At 35.0% G+C, this 23,535-nt stretch overlaps 1 protein-coding gene, 1 long non-coding RNA gene and 1 pseudogene across 2 annotated transcripts; 2 read left to right on the plus strand and 1 right to left on the minus strand.

Annotated features, from left to right (window-relative positions):
- The first annotated feature begins 813 nt into the window (after positions 1-813).
- Positions 814-4,226, plus strand: LOC129870045 (disease resistance protein RPP13-like; annotated as a pseudogene).
- Positions 4,227-5,811: 1,585 nt separating this feature from the next.
- Positions 5,812-23,040, minus strand: LOC129870047 (uncharacterized). Its single transcript, XR_008762024.1, has 2 exons — positions 22,926-23,040; positions 5,812-6,105 (listed from the first exon to the last, which is right to left on the minus strand). It is a non-coding gene; the product is annotated as an uncharacterized LOC129870047 (long non-coding RNA).
- On the plus strand, positions 16,216-21,517 carry LOC129870046 (disease resistance protein RPP13-like). Its single transcript, XM_055944626.1, has 2 exons — positions 16,216-16,466; positions 18,141-21,517. The coding sequence occupies exons 1-2, from the start codon at positions 16,221-16,223 to the stop codon at positions 20,439-20,441; spliced, it is 2,547 nt and encodes an 848-aa protein (XP_055800601.1). The 5' UTR covers positions 16,216-16,220; the 3' UTR covers positions 20,442-21,517.
- Positions 23,041-23,535: the final 495 nt, after the last annotated feature.

Below are 23,535 nucleotides of genomic sequence, written 5' to 3' on the forward strand. Positions count from 1 at the left end.
TCAAATTTTTAATATGATTTTTTTAAAAAATATTTTAAGTTGTTAATTTTTATGACTTATATAACTCTTAATTAACGTAAGTTTTTAAATAATATATGTTATTTCACACATCCCAATTTAGGCAATTTATGTGGCACGTGTAAAATTTCAAAAGTTAACCAAATTTCTAATATGTTTTTAATATTTTAAGTTATAATTTGTAATACTCTTAACATAATTTTTAAATAATATATGTTACACCCCTGTCTCAATTTATGCACATGTGAAATTTTGAGAGTTAATCACGTTTTAATATGTTTTTTTAAATATTTTACATTGTTAATTATTGTGATTTATAGTACTTTTAACATCATTTTTAAATAATACATGTTACTCCTAAGTCCTAATTATGCAGTGAAATTTTAAGAGTTAATCATTATCAATTTATGACGCACATGTGAAATTTTGAATTGGATTGACTTAAAAGTTGGTCAAATCAACTTTTAAGTCAGTTTTGACTTCTGAAAGTGTTTGATAAATATAAAATAACTTAAAATAAGTTTAAAATAACTTAAAATAAGTTAAAAGCAGGCCTCTACTTTTTATTTTTTGACTTAAAAGTCATTTAAGTTTGATTTTTTATCTTTGACTTAAAAACTATTTTTTTTATTAATCAATCCAAACAGGTTCAAATAATTTAAGTTGTTAATTGTTGTGATTTATAGTACTCTTAACGTAATCAAATAATATACGTTACTTTCACGGTTCCAATTACGCATTACTAGTGAAATTTCAAGACAAAACCATATTTTTAATATTTTAAATTGATTTTTGGTACTATTTATATAAAAATATATCGCATATAAAAAGATCCGATGCAGCCAACTCTTATATAGTAATACAGCCATCTCTTATCAACCTCTCAGTTTTCTGTTGCCAATATTAATTTCCATACAAAACTTTACCTTTTACAAAAAAGTATTAATTTTCATACAGCTACCCCTTTTATTCCTGAAGATGGCTGATGCCTTTGTGTCATTTGCAGTTCAAAAATTGGGTGATTTCCTCATACAGGAAGTTTCCCTGCTTATAAGTCTGAGAGATGAAGTTAGATGGCTGAGAAATGAGCTACTCTTCATACAGTCATTCCTCAGATATGCAGAACAAAAGCAATGCGGAGATCAAAGAGTTCAACAATGGATCTTTGAGATCAACTCTATTGCTAATGACGCTCTCGCTATACTCGAGACTTATAGCTTCGAGGTTAGTAAAGGTGACGATGCTAGATTTGCTAGTCGTCTCAAAGCTTGCACTTGCATCTGCAGGAAGGAGAAAAAAATTCTACAATGTCGCCAAGGAGATCCAATCACTCAAGCAACGAATCATAGATATTTCTCGCAAACGAGAGACTTATGGTATAACAAATATCGATAATAATGCAGGAGAAGGACCAAGTAATCAGTATCCAACACTGAGGAGAACTACCTCCTATGTGGATGACCAGGATAACATTTTTGTTGGACTTCAGGATGTTGTACAAACATTGCTAGCTGAAATTCTCAAAGCAGAGCCTCGTCGAACCGTCATCTCCATTTATGGCATGGGCGGATTAGGCAAGACCACTCTTGCTAGAAACCTCTACACAAGTCCTAATATAGTCTCTTGCTTCCCTACACGCTCTTGGATATGTGTTTCTCAAGACTACAACACAATGGATCTTCTTAGGAATATCATAAAATCCATCCAAGGTCGCACCAAGGGAACTCTAGATTTGTTGGAAAGGATGACACAAGGAGATCTAGAAATTTACCTTCGTGATCTTTTAAAAGAAGGCAAATACCTTGTGGTGGTTGATGATGTATGGAAGAGAGAAGCATGGGAGAGTCTGAAAAGAGCACTCCCAGATAGCAAGAATGGAAGCAGAGTTATTATTACCACTCGCAAAGAGGATGTCGCTGAAAGAGCAGACGACAGAGGCTTTGTCCATAAACTTCGTTTCCTAAGCCAAGAAGAAAGTTGGGATCTCTTTTGTAGGAAACTACTTGATGTTCGAGCAATGATTCCAGACATGGAAAGGTTAGCTAAAGATATGGTGGAAAAGTGTGGAGGCTTACCTCTTGCAATTGCTGTATTGAGCGGATTACTTTCTCATAAAAGGGGGCTAGACGAATGGCAAAAGGTGAAAGATCACCTTTGGAAGAACATTATTGAAGATAAATATATTGAAATCTCCAACATACTATCATTAAGCTACAACGATTTGTCAACCGCACTTAAGCAGTGTTTTCTCTACTTTGGTATTTTTCCAGAAGATCAAGAGGTCCGTGCTGCAGACATAATACGGCTGTGGATGGCCGAGGGTTTCATACCAAATGGAGAAGAAAGAATGGAGGATGTCGCTGAAGGCTTCTTGAATGAGTTGATAAGACGAAACTTGGTTCAAGTTGCATTCACATTTTGGGAAAAAGTTTTTAAATGTAGGGTTCATGATTTACTTCGTGATCTTGCCATACAAAAGGCATTGGAGGTAAACTTCTTTGACATTTATGATCCAAGAAAGCACTCCATTTCCTCCTTATGTATCAGACATGTCATTCACGGTCAAGGAAAAAGGTACCTCTCACTTGATCTTTCTAACTTGAAGTTGAGGTCAATTCTGTTCTTGGATCCAGATTTTCCTAACATGAGTCTTATAAACTTCAGTAGTGTGTTCCAATATATATATGTGTTGTACTTGGATATTGAAGGTGGTAGTATACCTGATGCCATAGGGAGTTTGTACCACCTCAAGTTCTTAAGTTTGAGAGGTATCCTTGGTGAGCTTCCCTCTTCCATTGGCAACCTCAAGAATTTACAGACACTTCAATGGCAAGGAGGCTTATTGAAACTACCCCCCGAGACAGCTAATCTAATAAATCTAAGACATTTAGTTGTTTGGTATTCAGAACCTCTGTTACGTATATGTAAACTCAGAAGTCTTCAAGCTCTTGAACAGGTTTGTTGTGATCAGTGGAAATATGTTGACCCTGTTAATTTAGTCAATCTTCGAGAATTAAGCATGGTTGCAATTACCAAATCTTACACCCTAAAAAACATTAGTAGCTTGATAAACCTTACCACTCTCAAATTGGTGTGTGCCTATGATGAATCATTCCCAGCCCTTGAATTTCTTATTTCTTGTCAAAAGCTCCAAAAATTGCGGTTAGAAGGGAGAATAGGGAAACTGCCTCTGTTTCCAAATTCCATCACAATGATGCTTCTCTTGGACTCAAAACTCATGGAAGATCCGATACCTATTTTGGGAATGCTGTCAAACCTAAGGAGTCTCAGTTTGGGTAGAGCTTATGAAGGAAAAGAAATTACGTGCAGTGATAACAGCTTCATTCAACTGGAGTCCCTTAGTCTTTATCATCTTGAGAACCTTGAAAGATGGCATTTAGCCACAAGTGCCATGCCTCATATTAATGGTGTTCGTATTAGTAATTGTGCAAAGCTGAAGGAGATTCCAGAGAGAATGAAAGACGTGGAGATGTTGACGCCTTTCAAGTATATATGAAGTCTTATTTCATAATAGCAAAGGTAAATATACAAACAAATCCCAATCCTACATAACTTTGTTGATTTTTCTTTTATAAAATAAATAATGTGTTAAATAATATTTTGGTAAAACAAGAGAAGACGCTGTCACCTGAAGACATTCACGGTTGATGAATTTGGGCTATCGAAGTATCAATCAAGTTTCTCTCACTATACTCATTATTTCAACATTCAACAAGTGCCATGCCTCTGATTAAAGGTCTTGGTATCCATGACTGTCCTAATTTAAAGGAGATTCCTGAGATAATGAAAGACGTGGAGAGGTTGAAGATATCTGATTTTGGTGAATCTTTTCAAGCATATATGATATATTTTGGCCTCTTCATACTGCCAAGCAATTTAAGACATTCGTACCGATGAAGTAGGATTGATCCACTTCATTGATTATTTCAGGGTTGTCGATGAGAGTGTTTTTAGTGTTTGATTTCTTATTGTTTTCGGCTTTTTGAGTGTGTGGAATTGGTTTGAAGATAATTGTTTTTGGCAAAAATAGTTTTGTGATGTTTTAAATAATTGTACTACTGTATTTTATCTTGCTTATCCACATTATAAGACAATGATTTATATGTTAAATGATGTTAAAAATAGTATATGGTACTCTCTTGTCCACATTTTAGCATTTTTGGAGTTCATTTATCTAACTAGCTTTGGTACCTTAAATTTTTGGTTTCTGGTTTCAGACAGATTCTACAAGCTATAAAAGGAAACCACTTTTACTGCAAAATTAGAGATGCAGCCCATACCAAAATAATCCAATCATTACAAGTCTAATTTACTGTCTCAAATTTAATTACATGCCTTTTTCACCTTAAAAGGAACTAAATTTGGGTGGTACTAAAATGATGCCGTTAAGAAACGATGTACGTTTGGTGTGACAAAATATATAAAACATATTTTTATATATTATTAGTTGATTGATGATTTTTATGACTTGAATTCTTGAATAATTATCTTTCATATTTATTTCACAAACCGTAGTTACATATTGACTACAATGAATTTTTGTATATAAATTCATATGTATTGATGGTGTTCTTGAGTTGAGTTTTGTTGGGAGTATGGATTCATGTATTCATTCACATGAACCCAAGATGAGATTTTTTTTAATTATAATTTGTCTTGAGGTTGAGATTGATAGTTTTTATGTAAATATTGCTTTCAAAGGGAGATGATGTATTTTTGTTAATGAGTGTGAATGAAATTGAATATAGAGATAAATGAGAATTTTGGAGCAAGATGTTTGATGATGATGTGAATGATGATTATCTTTAACGTAGGTAGAACGATTGATGAAGAGGTGTGTTGATGATGATGTTTGAGATGAAATGGATTGGAGTCTAGTGTGACTACATGATATGTGATTTGCATAATTTAATTTGATTTGATTTGAGTCATATGAGTATAAATGATTGTTTGAGAATGAGTTTTAAATAAATGATTTGTGAACATTTTCGCATAAACTATTTATACACTATTTTGAGTTTAAAGAATGATTATTTTCATCTTTGATTTAAAAAGAGTTTAAACATGAGTTGAGTTTGAAAAGTTTCTTAATTATCATTTTGAACATGAGTATTTTGCGTATAAACGAGTTGAGCATTTTTACATTAAAATGTCTATTTGAGTTGAGATGGTATCAAATTCAAAAAGAAGAGTTTGATGATTGAGATGAGTTGATTGGGAATGAAGGTCCAATGAGACCAGATTGATTGAGTTTTGAAAAGAGTCCAATGAGACTAAATGAGTTGATTTGAAACTAAGTCCTAAGAGACTAAATGAGTATTTTGAATATTTTACTCACTTGATAAATATGTGTTTATTGAGTCTTGGGAGGAGTATTGAGCACCGAATTGGATAAGAGTATAGTCCATACTCGAACCCCATGAACTACGTAGCCAACGTAGGAAGGGATATGACCGTTAAAGTCGGATGTTTTCCATGGAATTGGACCATTAAAGTCGGATGTTTCTCATTTCATCGTCCTGAAATGATAGGAGTTGATTGATTGATGGAACCATGATTGGTTGATTCGTTCATACTGTCACGCCCCAGGAGGGTATCCTAGACGTAACCGGCACTCAGAAACCATTTCTGGCTCCCAAGCGAACCACATAGCCTGATCACACATCCGTTCATTCATTCGATCAGCGGAAAGTTTTAAAAAATAAAGAATAAATTAGCGGGCAACTCAAATCACCCATCCAACTCAAAGAATAAAGACCATGGGCTGACATATCAACTAAAATATTTGTCATTTTAAAAAATTAATAGTTTGACAAGAATAACTAAATCGACTCATCACTATCTAGTCTATGAAGCCTCTATCACTACTATTTAATTGGTGCCAATGACATGTTCATGGCTACCTCAAATCAAAATGAAAAGGGCTAACTCAATGCAAGAATACACAGACAGTATCCTCCGAATGTAGGGGAGGACTCACCAATACGCTGAGTGTGAATGGATCCCCAATGATGCTCCTATTGACGATCTCTTAAACCTGTCTCTGCATCATGAAATGATGCAGGTCTAAATGGACGTCAGTACGTGGAATGTATTGGTATGTAATATGGCAGAATGAAACATACCTCAAGGAATAATAGCAGCGGTCCAAATATCTCAAATTGAAAAGATAAGAGAGACTCAACAAGGCATCATAAGTCTAAAGTAATAATACTTTTTTAGACATAGACCAATCATATACCATACGGTCCAATCCAATCATACACAATACAATTCAATCAAATCATTTACAATTCGATCCCTTTCAATCATGTACAATCCGATTATATACACTCAACTCAACAATCAACTCAATAATCAAATCCAATCTAGTCGCATACCATTCTATTCAATCCAATCACAATCCATCTACTCCAATCCGACCGTATATAATCTACTCAACATTCAACTCAACAATCAGCTCAAAGGACTCAACTCAGTAAATATGCAAATTAAATTATACAACGTTTCACAATTCAACTTAAAGGACTCAACTCAATAAATATGTAACAACTCACTCACGTGTCCTAAATCTAACAAGAAATAGTTTAGACGGGACTAACTCATAAGCATATAACAACTCACTCAACTCAACTGACTCAGAGTACTATCAAGACCTAAATGGGAGTTTTTCTTAATCGACAACCATCACCTATGAGCTGGTGATAGTACAACAATCAGACGTTGTTGCCACGTCCGTCCATACCTTGCCAGGGCATGAACGCCTCTCTAATCATGGATACCATCGATTAGTCAAGTCCTATCATTTTAGGACAATAAAAAATGGGAAACATCCGACTTTAACGGTTCGATCCCACGGGAAGCATCCGACTTTAACGGTTCCATCCCTCGGGAAGCATCCGACTTTAACGGTTCCATCCCTACCTACGTTGGCAGCGTAGTTTCTGGGGTTCGAGTATGGACTATACTCTCACCCACTTCGGTGCTCGATACTCCTCCCATGACTCTATGCTCATAAGACTCCTCAAATCATCTCAAACAAGCCCTCACGACTAGTTTCATGTGGTACATTACCACCTCATCAACTCGGTTCTCATTTCAATTCAACTAAGTCACAATGACAAGTCTCATTTAGGACCTTGTCCACTTGCCAATTCCTTCCTCATATCACTTATGAGCCTCCTCTATATGAACATTTATGACATCTCCTCAAGATTTAACACAACTCTATCACTTCAACTCAACCATTCAAGTAGAATAGCGCATTTAAGGAAATTGACTTAAATAACATAATCACATTAGACTCCAATCCACTTCATCACATAACATCCTCATCAATATACCTCTTCGTCAACCATTCTACATATATTAAATAAGCACCATTCACATCATCACTCACATCGTCACCAAAACATCATCATCACATTAATCGTTAAACATCTACTCCAAAATCCTTATTTTAGTTTTATGTTCATTTTATAGAAGCAAAAGGACATTCTTAACTATCTAATTCATTCTTTTTATTCCAATCAATACATATATATACGAAACCATCCACCTCAACTCAAGACAAATTATGACCAAAGAAATCTCATCTTGGATTCATGTGAATGAAACATGAATCCATACTCTCAACAAAACTCAACTCAATAATATCGTCAATACCTATAAATCTATATACAAAGATACATTTGTAGTTAATAATATGAAAGATAACTATTTAGTAACTCAAGTCATTAAAATCATCAATCAACCATTTGTATCTAAACATTCCATAGTTTGAGGGAAAACTTTCAAGAAAACCTTTCTAGAAGGTGCAACTCTTTCACAACTCCTAACCAACACATCTATGGGCATATGGAAGAAATCAATCCATATTTTAGGTTAGCCTTACATACCTTGTTTGAAGACTTTAAAGAAACCTTGATGTTGGGTCTTCAATGGAGGACTCAAATCTTGAAGCTCTTGGACTCTTTTTGTTGGAAATGGAGAAAAAGAAGAAGAGAGAGAGAGAGAAAAGCTCCTAGGGCTATTTAGAGAGAGAGAGAGGCTGCAAAATGTGTTTCCAAAAGACCAAGGGTAACATATATATATATTTTGGGTGAGTTCCCAAATTGCCCCTCCTCAAAAGTTCTGAAAATAGGCTAAAAATGCACCTGGCGCGATAGTGGCGCGTCGCGCCATTGCAGCGCCAGGCCAATTACGCCTAAAACCTGCACACCTCGCAGTGGCGCGCCGCGCCAGAGACCAAACTACTGAGGCATGTTTCTGGCGCTATAGTGGCGCGTCGCGCCCTTACAGCGCCAAGGCCTTTGTTCTGAGTTATGGAAATTTGGCCTGAAAAACCCTGCACAAACTTTAGTGGCGCGTCGCGCCAGGGGCCAAACTACTGAGGCATGTTCCTGGCGCGATAGTGGCGCATCGCGCCACTACGGCGCCAAGCCCAGATTTCCAGTAGTTGAACCCCAGGCCTGAAAATCTCTATTGTGCTCGTTCATCTTAGGATCGCCATATCTTTCGACTCCAGACTCCAAAATTTACATTCTTAGTGGCATTGAAAAGAAGACTCGACGACCATTAATTTAATAGGTCGTGGGCTACCCAGTTCTTTATATCCTAGTAGATATGGTCGTTTGAAGTTGACCCTTATACTAACTCATCCGAAAACTTAATCGATCGGAGTTCTTTGGACTCGACTTGGTGTTAGAGATCCCTTATGACCCCTAAACACATCTAACACACTTCAAATACTTAGGAATTAATCCTAACTCACATGTAGAGTTACAAGTCCTCCGACCCGAGTCTACCCACATGTGAAGAAATGTTTGATTCTTTGCGAAAAATTTTCCGGGGTGTCATACATACCCTGGCAAAGTATGGGCGGATGTGGCTACAACATGGATTGTTGTACATCACCTAATTATTGATAGTGGGATTGTTGTCGGTTAGAGAAACTCCCAAATTGAATAAATTGTGCATGATATGATTGGTTTGATTTTGATTGTAGATGATTGAGTCGAATGGTAAAACATTGTTAAATTCTAATTTGCATATCTATTGAGTTGAGTCCTTGACTTTATTGTTGAGTTGATTGTATATGATTTGATTTGATTGAATGGTATGTGATTGGATTGAACCGGATTGTATATGATTGGATTGTATCGGATTGTATATGATTGGATTGGATTGAATTGTAAATGATTGGATTGAATTGGATTGTACATGATTGGATTGTATATGATTAGATTGGATTAGATGGTATGTGATTGGATTGAACGAGATTATATATGATTGGATTGGATTGGATCGTATTGTAAATGATTCGATTGGATCAAATTGTATATGATTGGATTAGATCAGATTGTATATGATTGGATTGGATCGAATTGTAAATGATTTGATTGAATTGGATTGTACATGATTGGATTGGATTGGATGGTATATGATCAGTTTCTGTCTAAACTGTATTCTTACTTTAGACTTATGACACCTTGATTGAGTCTCTCTTATCTTTCTGATTTGAGACATCTGAACTGATATTATTCTACCTTGATGTATGTTTCATTCTGTTACATTACATACTCGTACATTCCACGTACTGATGTCCATTTGGACTTGCATCATTTCATGATGCAGAGACAGGTTTAAGAGATCATCAATAGGCGCACCATTGAGGATCTATTCTGTGACACCCCAGAAAATTTTTCGCAAAGACTCAAACAGTTTTTCACGTGTGGGTAGACTCAGACCGGAGGACTTGTAATTCTACACATGAGTTACGATTAATTCCTAAGTATTTGAAGTGTGTTATATGTGTTTAGGGGTCATAAGGGATCTCTAACACCAAGTCAAGTCCAAAGAACTCCAATCGATTAAGTTTTCGGATGAGTTAGTATAAGGGTCAACTTCAAACGACCATATCTCCTAGGATATAAAAACCTGGGTGGCCCACGACATACCAAATTAAAGGTATTTGAGTCTTCTTTCCAACGCCACAAGATTGCAATTTTTGGAGTTCGTAGTCAAATGTTATGGCCATTTTACTATAGACTAGTACTGCAGGAATTTCAGGCCTAGGCGAAATTTAGGATTGGCGCTCCAGTGGTGCCCCACGCCACTATAGCGCCAAAAAACAGCCTCAGTAGTTTGGGGCTTGGCGCAACGCGCCACTATTAGATGTGCAGGGTTTTAAGCTTATTTTGGCTTGGCGCTGCAGTGACGCGATGCGCCACTATAGCGTCAGCAAGACTTTTGCCCAATTTTCCAGATTTTTGGAAGAGGGGCAATTTGGACTTTTTCCAAATTATATATACACCATCCTTGAGCATTTTGGACCATTATTTTCAACTTCTCTCTCTCTCTAAAAATCCCTAGAAATTTTCCCTCTCTTCTTCTTCTTCTTCCCCAAATCCATCTCCAACAAAGGGTGCCTTCAAAAGTTTCAAGGATTCAAGCCTCCCATTAAAGGCCCAACATCAAGGTCTCTTCAAAGTCTTCAAACAAGGTATGTAAGGCTAACCTAAAATATGGATTGAGTTCTTCCATATGCCCATAGATGTGTTGGTTAGGAGTTATGAAAGAGTTGCACCTTCTAGAAAGGTTTTCTTGAAAGTTTTCCGTAAACTATGGAATGTTTTTAGATACAAATGGTTGATTGATGATTTTAATGACTTGAGTTACTAAATAGTTATTTTTCATATTAGTAACTATAAATGTATCTTTGTATATAGATTTATAGGTATTGACGATATTCTTGAGTTGAGTTTTGTTGAGAGTATGTGTTCATGTTTCATTCACATGAACCCAAGATGAGATTTCTTGTCATAAATGTCTTGAGGTTGAGATGGATAGTTGTGTGTATGTATGTATTGATTGGAATGAAAAGAATGAATTGATTAGTTAAGAATGTCCCTTTTGCTTCTATAAAATGAACATAGGACTAAAATAAGGATTTTGGAGTAGATGTTTGATGATTGATGCGATGATGATACTTGACAATGATGTGATGATGATGTTTGATGACGATGTGAGTGATGACGTGAATGATGCTTATTTAATATGTGTAGAATGATTGATGAAGAGGTATATTGATGAGGATGTTATGTGATGGAGCGGATTGGAGTCTAATGTGATTATGTGATATGTGATTTGCATAATCTGAGTTGATTGGAGTCTTATGACTATTTTGAAAATAAAGGATCTTTTGAGAAGGAGTTTTAAATAAATAATTTGTGACCATTTTTGCATAAACTATTTATACACTATTTTTGAGTTTAAGAAATAATTATTTTCATCTATGATTTAAAAAGAGTTTAAGCATGAGTCGAGTTTGAAAAGTCTTTTAATTATTTTTGAACATGAGTGTTTTTAGTATAAATGAGTTGAGCACCCTTTTTACATAAAAAGGTCTATTTTGAGATTGTATAAATTTTAAAGAGAAGAGTTTGATGAGTCGAGATGAGTTGATTTGAAAGAGTCCAATGAGGCTAAATAAGTATTTTGAGTGTTACTCACTTGATATATATGAGCATATTGAGTCTTGGGAGAAGTATCGAGCACCGAATTGGGTAAGAGTAAAGTCCATACTCAAACCCAATAACTACGTTGCCAAACATAGGAGGGGATTGAACCGTTAAAGTTGGATGCTTCCCCAAAATGTTTTTCCTGACATTATAGGACTCGGTTGGATTGGATCCATGATTGGTTGATGCGTTCATACCCTAGCAAGGTATGAACGGACGCTGCAACAACGTCGGCTTGTTGTACTATCACTCGCTCATATGGTGATGGTTGTCGGTTAGAGAAACTCCCAATTGAATGGATTGTGCTTGATCTAATTGGTTTGATTGTGATTGTAGATGATTGAATTGAATAGTAAGACATTGCATAACTTAATTTTTATATTTATTGAGTTGAGCCCCTTTGAGTTGACTTTGAGTTGATTGCATTGATCAGATTGGATTAGATGAATTGTGATTTGATAGTGTACGATTGGACTGAATTGGATTAGATGATATGTTGATTGGGTTGAATGGAAGGATATATGATTGGATTAGATCGGATCGTATATGACCGGGTTGAATCGATTGTATACGATTGGATTGAATCGGATGATATATGATTTGATCTAACTGTATTGTGTATGATTGGATTGTATGATGTGTGATTGGTCTTTGTCTAGAAATGTATTCTTACTTTAGACTTATGACGTCTTATGTGAGTCTCTCCTACCTTTCTGATTTGAGATAGTTGATCCGATGTTATTCTTCCTTGAGGTATGTTTCATTCTGCCATATTACATACTCGTACATTCCACGTACTGACGTCCATTTGGACCTGCATCATTTCATAATGCAGAGACAGGTTTAAGAGATCGTCAATAGGAGCACCATTGAGGATCTATACACACTCAGCGTATTGGTGAGTCCTTCCCTACATTCGGAGGACACCGCTTATGTTATTCTTGCGTCGAGTTAGCCCTTTTCATTTTTATTTGAGGTAGCCATGAACATGTCATTGGCACCAATTAGATAATAGTGATAGAGGCTTCATAGACTAGATAGTGAAGGGTCGATTGAGTATTTCTTTCCTTAAATTATTCTTGTCAAACTATTTTTAATGACAAATATTAGAGTTGATTTGTTGGCCCATTACCTTTATTCTTTGAGTTAGATTGATGTTTTGAGTTGTCCACCGAATATTCTCTTTATTTTTTTATCTTCCACTGATTAAATGAATGAACGGATGTGTGATCAGGCTATGCGGTTCGCTTGGGAGCCAGAAATAGTTTCTGAGTGCCGGTTACGTCTAGGGTATCCTCCCGGGGCGTGACATATTCACACTCAGCTTATTGGTGAGTCATCCCCTACATTCGCAGGACACCACTTATGTTATTCTTGCGTTGAGTTTAGTCTTTCATTTTGATTTGAGGTAGCCATGAACATGTCATTGGCTACAATTAGATGGTAGTGATAGAGGCTTCATAGACTAGATAGTGATGGGTCGATTGAGTATTTTATTTCCTTGAATTGTTCTTGTCAGACTATTTAATGACATAGATTGAAGTTCGATTTGTTGGCCCTTGACCTTTTTTTATTGAGTTAGATTGTTGATTGGGATTGTCCACCTAATTATTTCTTTATTTTAAATCTTCCGCTGATTGAATGAATGAACGAATGTGTGATCAGGTCAAGTGGTTCGCTTGGGAGCCAGTAATGGTTTCTGAGTGTCGGCCACGTCTAGGGTACTCTTCTGGGGTGTGACAATTATGGATTTCACGGTCTTCGAATTTCAGACCAATCACAACAACATACCAACCATCCAAACCACAATAATTAAATGCATAGTAAACTTTACACATTACTCAATGACTATCAATCGCTATTAAGAGTCTATTTATGATATAGAATAAACCATAATCTACCTCAATCAAAGAACCCAAATCAAGCAAGCTAATTCACCGATGATTTCCCTTTCTTTGATGCCTCAAAACGTTTCCAATCTAACAAGTATACAATATCCGTAAGTAAATGAGTCCGTAGACACCCATATTACTATATGTCTAGCTTGGACCCAAAAACTCATCTAAATCTATAATTAATTTCCTAAATTTCAAATCTAGAGTTAAGTCTTAATTCCTCTAAATAACATAAATCTAATAATATTCATATAATACAATACAAAGATTACAGGTAATATTACTTCAAAAATATAAATATATACGAATATTTTTGTATAAAACTAATCCACTAACTATACTGAATTCAACCTATTGTCCTTAATGATTTACTAAAAGGCACCTTTATATATAAGACAAATTTAGAACTTACTGAAAATAAGAGATTACCAAAAATACAAGTTTAGAAATATTATTGGTTGATGGAAAGTGTTTCTCTATGTTAAGCTTGTAGAATCAATAGTACTAGTCTACTGTATCATCATCTAGAAACTAAAGGCGAATCTCTTTTACATATTTTCTTAATAACAAGTTTGGTCACTGTCTTGTCGTTTAGAAGGAAAAAAATATAACATCTGACACATACACTAACGAGATCAAATTGCTGCAATTGTTTATGAACCTAACAATCTAATGCGCATTTAGATGATAAAAACAATTCGAAGCACTTACCTCACGCACCGTGCTCTCGTCTCAACGCCGCAGGTAAGTTTCTATCTCTCTTTGTTTGTTTTCTTTTAATTAATTAGGGCAACTAATTATGAATTAATAAACAAATAAAAGCTAAATTCCACTAATATATTTTTATATGTATTGAACAAGTGGTATAGGGTATTAAATAAATTATCACTTTAGTCCATTAACTACATTATTTATCTAAAGTTACCCCTCAACTATATAACCATAGTTATTGAATAGTCCAAAATACCCATTAGAAATTTACGAGATAAGTGTTTTATAAAATAAGAAGTTCTAGTACTCAAAACGACCTAATGGGTCGTTATAAAAGCTCGCAAAGGAACTGTGAAAGAATTTACATGTAGAAAAAGAAATAGGAAGAATGTGTTAGATTCAATTTCTACAATTTATTATTCCATTCAAAATGTGAAGGGATTGTTTTTCAAACTGAAAATGTTAAGGGGCTAAAGTGAAAATTTTATTAAAATTAATTGAGTTAATTTATAAAGAAAAACTTATTGAATAACCTTATTGATACAAAACAAAATTTAATTACTTTACAACATAATTCTTCATAATTAAATTAAATGATCTTTCGACATATTTACTCTAATCTTTCTTTCAGCCTTATGATTCCTCTTCTTCTCCTTATATTTTCTGTGTTTTCCTTTTCGTCTCTTTTTTTAGTGATCTGAAATGTGAGTGGAAAATAAAAAGATGATGAAAATTAATTTAAGTGAGGATTCTGCAAACATCTTGAGAGATGTTATATGTTTCAAATATTTGTCAAATAAAAGTTTCAAATATCTTATTGGGTTGAAAAATCCTGAGAGATGTTCGAAATATTTATAAGATACTTGATATCTCTCCAAATTATTTTACGGAGGAAATTAGGAGACAGGGAGTTTTGTGTAAATAATGCTTTTTTTTGAAAATTTTAAAATTCATTCCATTAACATTTTTACAGAAAGAATTCCGCTGATCCATTAATTAAAACTATATTTAAAAACTTAAATGTCTCTTATAATTTAAAGTCCTACTCCCACCCATAGGTAATTTTTAAATAAATACTTAGGATAAAGAGTTTTAAATAAATACTTATGTTATAACTAAGTAAAGTTTCTGAATTATTGTGTATAAAGTGAAATATTGATTGAACAAATGCATGAATTATTGTGTATAAAGTGAAATATTGATTGAACAAATGCATCTAGCTTTATACTAGGTACAAATCACACCATCAATTTTTTTTCTTTTTTAAAAAAAAGATAAAACGCATGTATCGATTTTAGCATTGGGTTTAAAGTTGTTAATATATATATATGCGCACAAGTTTTTAATGTAAAATGTTGGCCAATTTGTTTTTTTCACCCTTCGAAAGTGCATTATATATTAGATAAAATTAGAAATACATAATATCTATATTAATAAAATTTCAAAATTAAAAATAATTCATTAATATATGTTACTCTATATTATTAAAACTGTAATATTAAGAATTAAGAAACTTCAGAAACATTTCAGAATTTTCAGATAAATTAAAATTAATAAACCCATTTGTTTGATGCAAGAATAATGATGCGTGTACAAGTGTAAGGTTGTGATCTGCTCTCAAAACATTAAAAAAAAAAACTGGAGCTGTTGGGTTGAAAATGAGCACCCTTGACCATTGCTCCAAAGAAAGAGCTTACTTCAATGATGTTCAACATTAAATATATATCCCAAACCCAAAATTTGATGTATATGCATAATATAATTTTTCGAGGAAAAGATGTTCAACTTACCCATGGTACATGGATGGCTGTAGCTCAGCCCCTCTATTTTCCCACATGTTAAAGAAGCTTTAATACATATTTCAAGAATCAAGGACCAGTGAGACATTCCAAAAAAAATGGACCTTTAGCAGTTTATCTTAGCTTGCATCTTTTGTCCTTTTTGATAAAATGTATTATTCAGCACTATTTACTCTCACATTTATGTCTACTACTTCTGAGTCTATTCCAATATACAGCCCTTCTTTTCCAGATAAAAATCAAGACACCTAAAGATGGCTGATGCCTTTGTGTCATTTGTAGTTCAAAAATTAGGTGATTTCCTCATACAGGAAGTTTCCCTGCTTACAAGTCTGAGAGATGAAGTTAAGTGGCTACGAAATGAGCTACTCTTAATGCAGTCTTTCCTCAAAGATGCAGAACAAAAGCAACGTGGAGATCAAAGAGTTCAACAATGGGTGTTTGAAATCAATTCTATTGCTAATGACACTGTTGCTATACTCAAGACTTATAGCTTTGAGGTTGGTAAAGGTGATGACAATGGATTTTCTAGTCGTCTCAAGACATTCTACAATGTCGCCAAGGAGATCCAATCACTCAAGCAACGAATCATGGATATCTCTCGCAAACGAGAGACTTATGGTATAACAAATATCGATAATAATGCAGGAGAAGGACCAAGTAATCAGTCTACCATGGTTAAAACAGTGAGGAAAACTACCACCTGTGTGGATGATCAGGATCACATTTTTGTTGAATTTCAGGATGTTATAGAAAGATTGTTGAAAATTGCTTTCCGGTACTGCAGTAAACTTTAGCATAATAAGTTGTGTAGGTTTAGAATAAATTTTTTGTTAGGTTGTTTTAGTTGTTGAGATAATTTAGGATTTTTTGAATTTTAAATTATGCATATTTTGTGTTTAAGTTGGTTATTTAAAACACTCATATGTTTAATAAAAATATTGAAAGACATTTTCAATCCTTTTTTTGTTGCCCCGTCTTTTAAAAATGGCAGGCAAGCAACAATCTCTCTTTCAATGCCCCACAAATTTCCACAAATTAAAATTATCAAATTTGATATTTTGAAACCTATGTTTTTTGGGATGTTGTGATGAAAGAAAAATCCATACAACAACTCCCTGCAAATCCTATCATTTTCACATAAAAGCACTTTCAAACAAGACAAGATATTGAGTGTATTTTTAAGCACAAAATCAAAACAATTTAAAAAAAGAAAAGAAGAGAGAGATCAATATCAAAGACTTTACAAGTTCTAAAGAATTCAACACCAACTGCTAAAATTGAAATTGAGGAGGACCAACTTTTTAAATTTGCAATAACTAAACCAGAAGAGGAGTGTTGAAAATTGTTTTCAGTTACTGCTTACTGCAGTAAACTTTAGCATAATAAGTTGCCTAGGTTAAGAATAAATTTGAAATTAAAAATTTTTGTTAGATGTAAATAGTAGGACGCATGGGCATAGATTTCAGACAAAGCCAAGTTAAAAAACACTTAATGTATTATGCCTAAAAAAAATTACCCTATTGAGCAGGTCTAATGTATCTTTCCCTTAGCTTTCTTCTTTGTCCTTGCCTATTAAGTTAAAAATAGTGAAGAAGAAGAAGAAGAAAACACGAAAGATAATTTTCCAGGGAGAGAGAAAAGTCAATAATACATTTCTAGAAGAAGCTTTTTAATACATAATTTAAGAATCAAGGACCAGTGAGGTATTTCAAAAAAATGGGAACTTTCACGAAGATAGCTTTAATTTCCTCTTGCCTTGGTCTAACCGTAATTATTTTTTGTCAAAACTTTAATCACATAAGTGGACCCTTTAATTTGAACACACTACTTATGTCTATTGCTTCTGAGTGTTTATCTCCCATTTTCCAACTTGTTTTCTTCTATATAGCCCCTTCTTTTCCAGATAAAAATCAAGACTTCTGAAGATGTCTGATGCCTTAGTGTCATTTGCAGTACAAAAAATGGGTGATTTCCTCATACATGAAGTTTCCCTGCTTACAAGTCTTAGGGATGAAGTTAGATGGCTGAGAAATGAGCTACTCTTCATGCAGTCTTTCCTCATAGATGCAGAACAAAAGCAAATTAGAGATCAAAGAGTTCAACAATGGGTCTTTGAGATCAACTCTATTGCTAATGACGCTGTCGCTACACTCGAGACTTATAGTTTTGAGGTTGGTAAAGGTGACGATGGATTTGCTAGTCATATCAAGGCTTGCGCTTGCATCTGTAGGAAGGAGACCAAATTCTACAAAGTCTCCAAGGAGATCCAATCACTCAAGCATCGAATCATGGATATCTCTCGCAAGCGAAAGACTTATGGTATTACAAATATCAATAATGCAGGAGAAGGACCAAGTAATAGGCCAAACAATCAGTCTGCCATGGTTACAACACTGAGGAGAACTACCTCCTATGTGGATGACCAGGATAACATTTTTGTTGGACTTCAGGATGTTGTACAAACATTGCTAGCTGAAATTCTCAAAGCAGAGCCTCGTCGAAGCGTCATCTCCATTTATGGCATGGGCGGATTAGGCAAGACCACTCTTGCTAGAAACCTCTACACAAGTCCTAATATAGTCTCTTGCTTCCCTACACGCTCTTGGATATGTGTTTCTCAAGAGTACAACACAATGGATCTTCTTAGGAATATCATAAAATCCATCAAAGGTCGCACCAAGGAAACTCTAGATTTGTTGGAAAGGATGACAGAAGGAGATCTAGAAATTTACCTTCGTGATCTTTTAAAAGAAGGCAAATACCTTGTGGTGGTTGATGATGTATGGCAGAGAGAAGCATGGGAGAGTCTGAAAAGAGCATTCCCAGATAGCAAGAATGGCAGCAGAGTTATTATTACCACTCGCAAAGAGGATGTCGCTGAAAGAGCAGACGACAGAGGTTTTGTCCATAAACTTCGTTTCCTAAGCCAAGAAGAAAGTTGGGATCTCTTTTGTAGGAAACTACTTGATGTTCGAGCAATGGCCTCCAAAATGGAGAAGCTAGCTAAGGATATGGTGGACAAGTGTGGAGGCTTACCTCTTGCAATTGTTGTATTGAGCGGACTACTTTCACATAAAAGGGGGCTAGACGAATGGCAAAAGGTGAAATACAACCTTTGGAAGAACATTAAAGATGACTCTATTGAAATCTCCTACATACTATCATTAAGCTACAACGATTTGTCAATTGCGCTCAAGCATTGTTTTCTGTACGTTGGAATTTTTCCAGAAGATCAAGTGCTCGAGGCTGAAAACATAATACGGTTGTGGATGGCCGAGGGTTTCATACCAAGAGAGGAAGAAAGAATGGAGGATGTCGCTGAAGGCTTCTTGAATGAATTGATAAGACGAAGCTTGGTTCAAGTGGCTCAAACATTTTGGGAAAAAGTTACTGGATGTAGGGTTCATGATTTACTTCGTGATCTTGCCATACAAAAGGCATTGGAGGTAAACCTCTTTGACATTTATGATCCAAGAAACCACTCCATATCCTTCTTATGTATCAGACATGCCATTCATGATCACGGAGAAAAGTACCTCTCACTTGATCTTTCTAACTTAAAGTTGAGGTCAATTATGTTCTTCGATCCAGATTTTCGTAGCATGAGTCTTATAAACTTCAGTAGTGTGTTCCAGCATATATATGTGTTGTACTTGGATATTATTGGTGGCACTGTACCTAATGCCATAGGAAGTTTGAACCACCTCAAGTTCTTAAGCTTGAGAGGTATCAGTAATCTTCCTTCCTCGATTAGCAACCTCAGGAATTTACAGACACTTTGTGTCATAAATAGAAATGGACACTTATGCAAACTACCCCTCGAGACAGCTGACCTAATAAATCTAAGACATTTAGTTGCTCCATATTCAAAACCTCTGGTACATATAAGCAAACTCATTAGTCTTCACGTTCTTCAAGCCATCTCTTGTGATCAATGGAAAGATGTTGACCCTGTTAATTTAGTCAATCTTCGAGAATTAAGCATGCATGATATTACCAAATCTTACTCCCTAAACAACATTAGCAGCTTGAAAAACCTTAGCTCTCTCAGATTGTTTTGTGGAGGTGATGAATCATTCCCAGCCCTTGAATTTCTTAGTTCTTGTCAAAAGCTCCAGAAATTGTGGTTAGATGGGAGAATAGAAAAACTGCCTCTATTACAAAATTCCATCACAATGATGGTTCTTTTGGACTCAAAACTCATGGAAGATCCAATGCCTATTTTGGGAATGTTGCCAAACCTAAGAAAACTCGAATTGCTTGGAGCTTATGAAGGAAACGAAATAATGTGCAGTGATAACAGCTTCGGTCAACTGGAGTTCCTTAGTCTTGCTTGTCTTGAGAACCTAGAAAGATGGCATTTAGCCACAAGTGCCATGCTTCTGATTAAAGGTCTTCGTATTGATCACTGTACAAAGCTGAACGAGATTCCCGATAGAATGAAATACGTGAAGTTTTTCAAGCATATATGATGTCTTATTTCATAATAGCAAAGGTAAATATACAAACAAATCCCGGTCCACAGTGAAAGTTCCTATATAACTTTGTTGATTTTTCTTTTATAAATAGTGTGTTAATATTTGGGTTAAACAGGAGAAGAGGCTGTTACTTGAAGACATTCACGTGATGAAGTTTCTGTAACTTAACTGATTATTTCAACATTCATTTTTTTGGTTTTTGGCTTTTTTTAGTATGTGGAATTGGTTCCAAGGAATTTTTTGGGGGGATTCTATGCAAAAATGATTTTGTGATGATTTAATTAATTGTTCTACGGTATGTTATCTTGCTTATCCACATTGAAGATAACTGGTTTAATTTAGTGTGCGTGCAATGCACGTATGCATCACATTAAGTTATCAATCAATATAAAATGTATAAAAGAAGAATTAAATATTGAAAATTGGTAACTGCTAAAGTTGCTGTCATATGACCAGGAGGTCACGAGTTCAAACCTAGGAAACAACCTCTAGCAGAAATGCAAGGTAAGGTTGCGTACAATAGACCCTTGTGGTCGGGCCCTTCCCCGGACCCTGCGCATAGCGGGAACTTTAGTGCACCGGGCTGCTCTTAGTAATTATTTTAAACAAAATGTAATATATTTTTTTAAAATTATATTTTAAACAAAATGGATGCGGCTTCTTGTAAAACTTGATCGGACTACTTCCACATAAAAGGGGGCTACACTAATGGCAAAAGGTGAAAGACCGCCTTTATAAGAACATTGAAGATGACTCTATTGAAATCTCCTACATACTATCATTAAGCTACAACGATTTGTCAACTGCGCACAAGCAGTTGTTTCTGTACTTTCTTATTTTTCTAGAAGATCAAGTGCTCGATACTAAAAACATAATACGGTTGTGGATGGCCGAGGGTTTCATACCAAGAGGAGAAGAAAGAATGGAGGATTTCACTGAAGGCTTCTTGAATAAGTTGATAAGACGAAGCTTCGTTTAAGTGACAGGAACATTTTGGGAAAAAGTTATTCTATGTAGGGTTCACGAGGTAGTTCGTGAATTTTCCATACAAAAAGGCATTGGAGGTAAGCTTCTTTGACATTTATGATCCAAGAAACCACTCCCTATCCTTTTTATGTATCAGACATGCCATTCATGATCAAGGAGAAAAGTAACTCTCACTTGATCTTTCCAATTTAAAGTTGAGGTCAATTATGTTCTTCGATCGAGATTTTCGTAACATGAGTCTTATAAACCTCAGTAGTGTGTTCCAACATATATATTTGTTGTACTTGGATAATCTTGGTGGCACTGTACCTGATGCCATAGGAAATTTGAACCACCTCAGTGTTCTTAAGCTTGAGAGGTATCGGTAATCTTCCCTCCTCCATTGGCAACCTCAAGAATTTACAGACACTTCTTGTCAATGAGTACGGATACTCATGCCAACTACCCCATGAGACAACTGACCTAATAAATCTAAGACATTTAAAGGGTGTTTGAGAATACCCAATTTTTGGCTTTTGGCTTTTTTATTGGTACTTTCTCAATCTAAAATACAGTGCTTAAAAGCACTTTTGTGTTACCCAAACCTTAAAACAAGCCAATCCAAACACCCCCCACTTAGTTGCTCCGTGTTCAAAACCTTTTAAACCTATAAGCAAACTCACTAGTCGTTAGGTTCTTAAAGGCATCCCCTGTTGATTTAGACACTCTTCGAGAATTAAGCATGCATGATATCACCGAATCTTACTCTCTAAACAACATTACCTGTCACCTCCCACCAGCAACAAGTATCAAGCAACTCTCACCTAATGTTTTAGTTTCTACCATGAACTGAACTTGAGACGTCATGGTGCTCAGCTTATTCACTAAGTCACACCCTTGGGTGCCACTACAAAATTACTAAAAGTTATTTTGACTTAAAAACACCTAATATAAGTCGATTTAAACAGGCTCTAGCTCAATTCCCTGGCAAATTACTCAATTTGCCAAACACAGCGGAAGAGAGAGAAGGCCCGGTGAAAAATTTGGTATCCTAACAAACTCACAACTTCTTCCTTGCCTCTTCTCCCTTCTACTCAGTTCTAATCCTTTCTCCTTCTTCTTCTTCCCATTTCAGATCTGGATCAAGGAGTTTCATCTATAGCTATCTTTGTTTAGTTCTATTTCAAATCGTATACTTTTAGTTTCAATTTCCAAATAATCAAAAAATCATCCCAAAACATTGACTCTGTTCTAGTTACTGTTCTATTGTATTTCAAATTAAATTCATAACAAAAACACCTCTAATATAAGTCAATCCAAACAAGCTCTAACTCCACTCCCGGCCAAATTACTCAATTAGTCAAACGAATCCATAAAGCAAGACACACAGTTTATAGTTTAATCAATTCAAGTAAAAGTAAATCAGAATGCACATTTTCGTAGTGAATAGATCAATTAGACATTAAAACCGGCAATTTCCAAGTCCGCTAAATCTATAGGTTCGATTCTTACCTCAAATAAGTGAAATCCACGATCAGGCAGCCTCCTATTCTTCCACCTCCAACAAGTTTGAAATTCATGGAGAAGAAAACTGGTAATCTTGTGCTTCCATCCCAAAGTATTTGGGTTGGAATGATTAATGAGTATAAAATTTGGGTCGAATTACAACTTAGACACGTTTGGATTGACTTATAAGTCGTTTTCAGTTTTTTTTTAGTGTTTGACTGACCAATTTAAAGTCATTTTGTTAAACTCATTTTGTGCTTAACATAAGCCTCAATAAAATAGCTTATAAGTCAAAAAAAAATTGGCATGCACATATTTTTTTTTAACTTATAAATAATTTTCAATTTATAAGCTGCTTAAATATAAGTCAATCCAAACAGGCTATTAAAGTTATTAACCCCCTCTGTTTACAATTACTTGTCTTAATTTCTTTATGTCGTTTTTACTTGGTTTCAGACTTTCGGATCTAACTTTGAGTATGCATAAATAGACACTTAAATTTATATGAAAATTAAATAAGTTGACACATGTGTTCTACGTGTATAGGACACAAAATTGTCATATAAGATGAATGTGTCTATTTGTTCAGTTTTATACAAGTTTTAAGTGTCTACTT

Source organism: Solanum dulcamara, chromosome 10, assembly GCF_947179165.1.
Source record: "Solanum dulcamara chromosome 10, daSolDulc1.2, whole genome shotgun sequence".
NCBI lineage: Eukaryota > Viridiplantae > Streptophyta > Magnoliopsida > Solanales > Solanaceae > Solanum > Solanum dulcamara.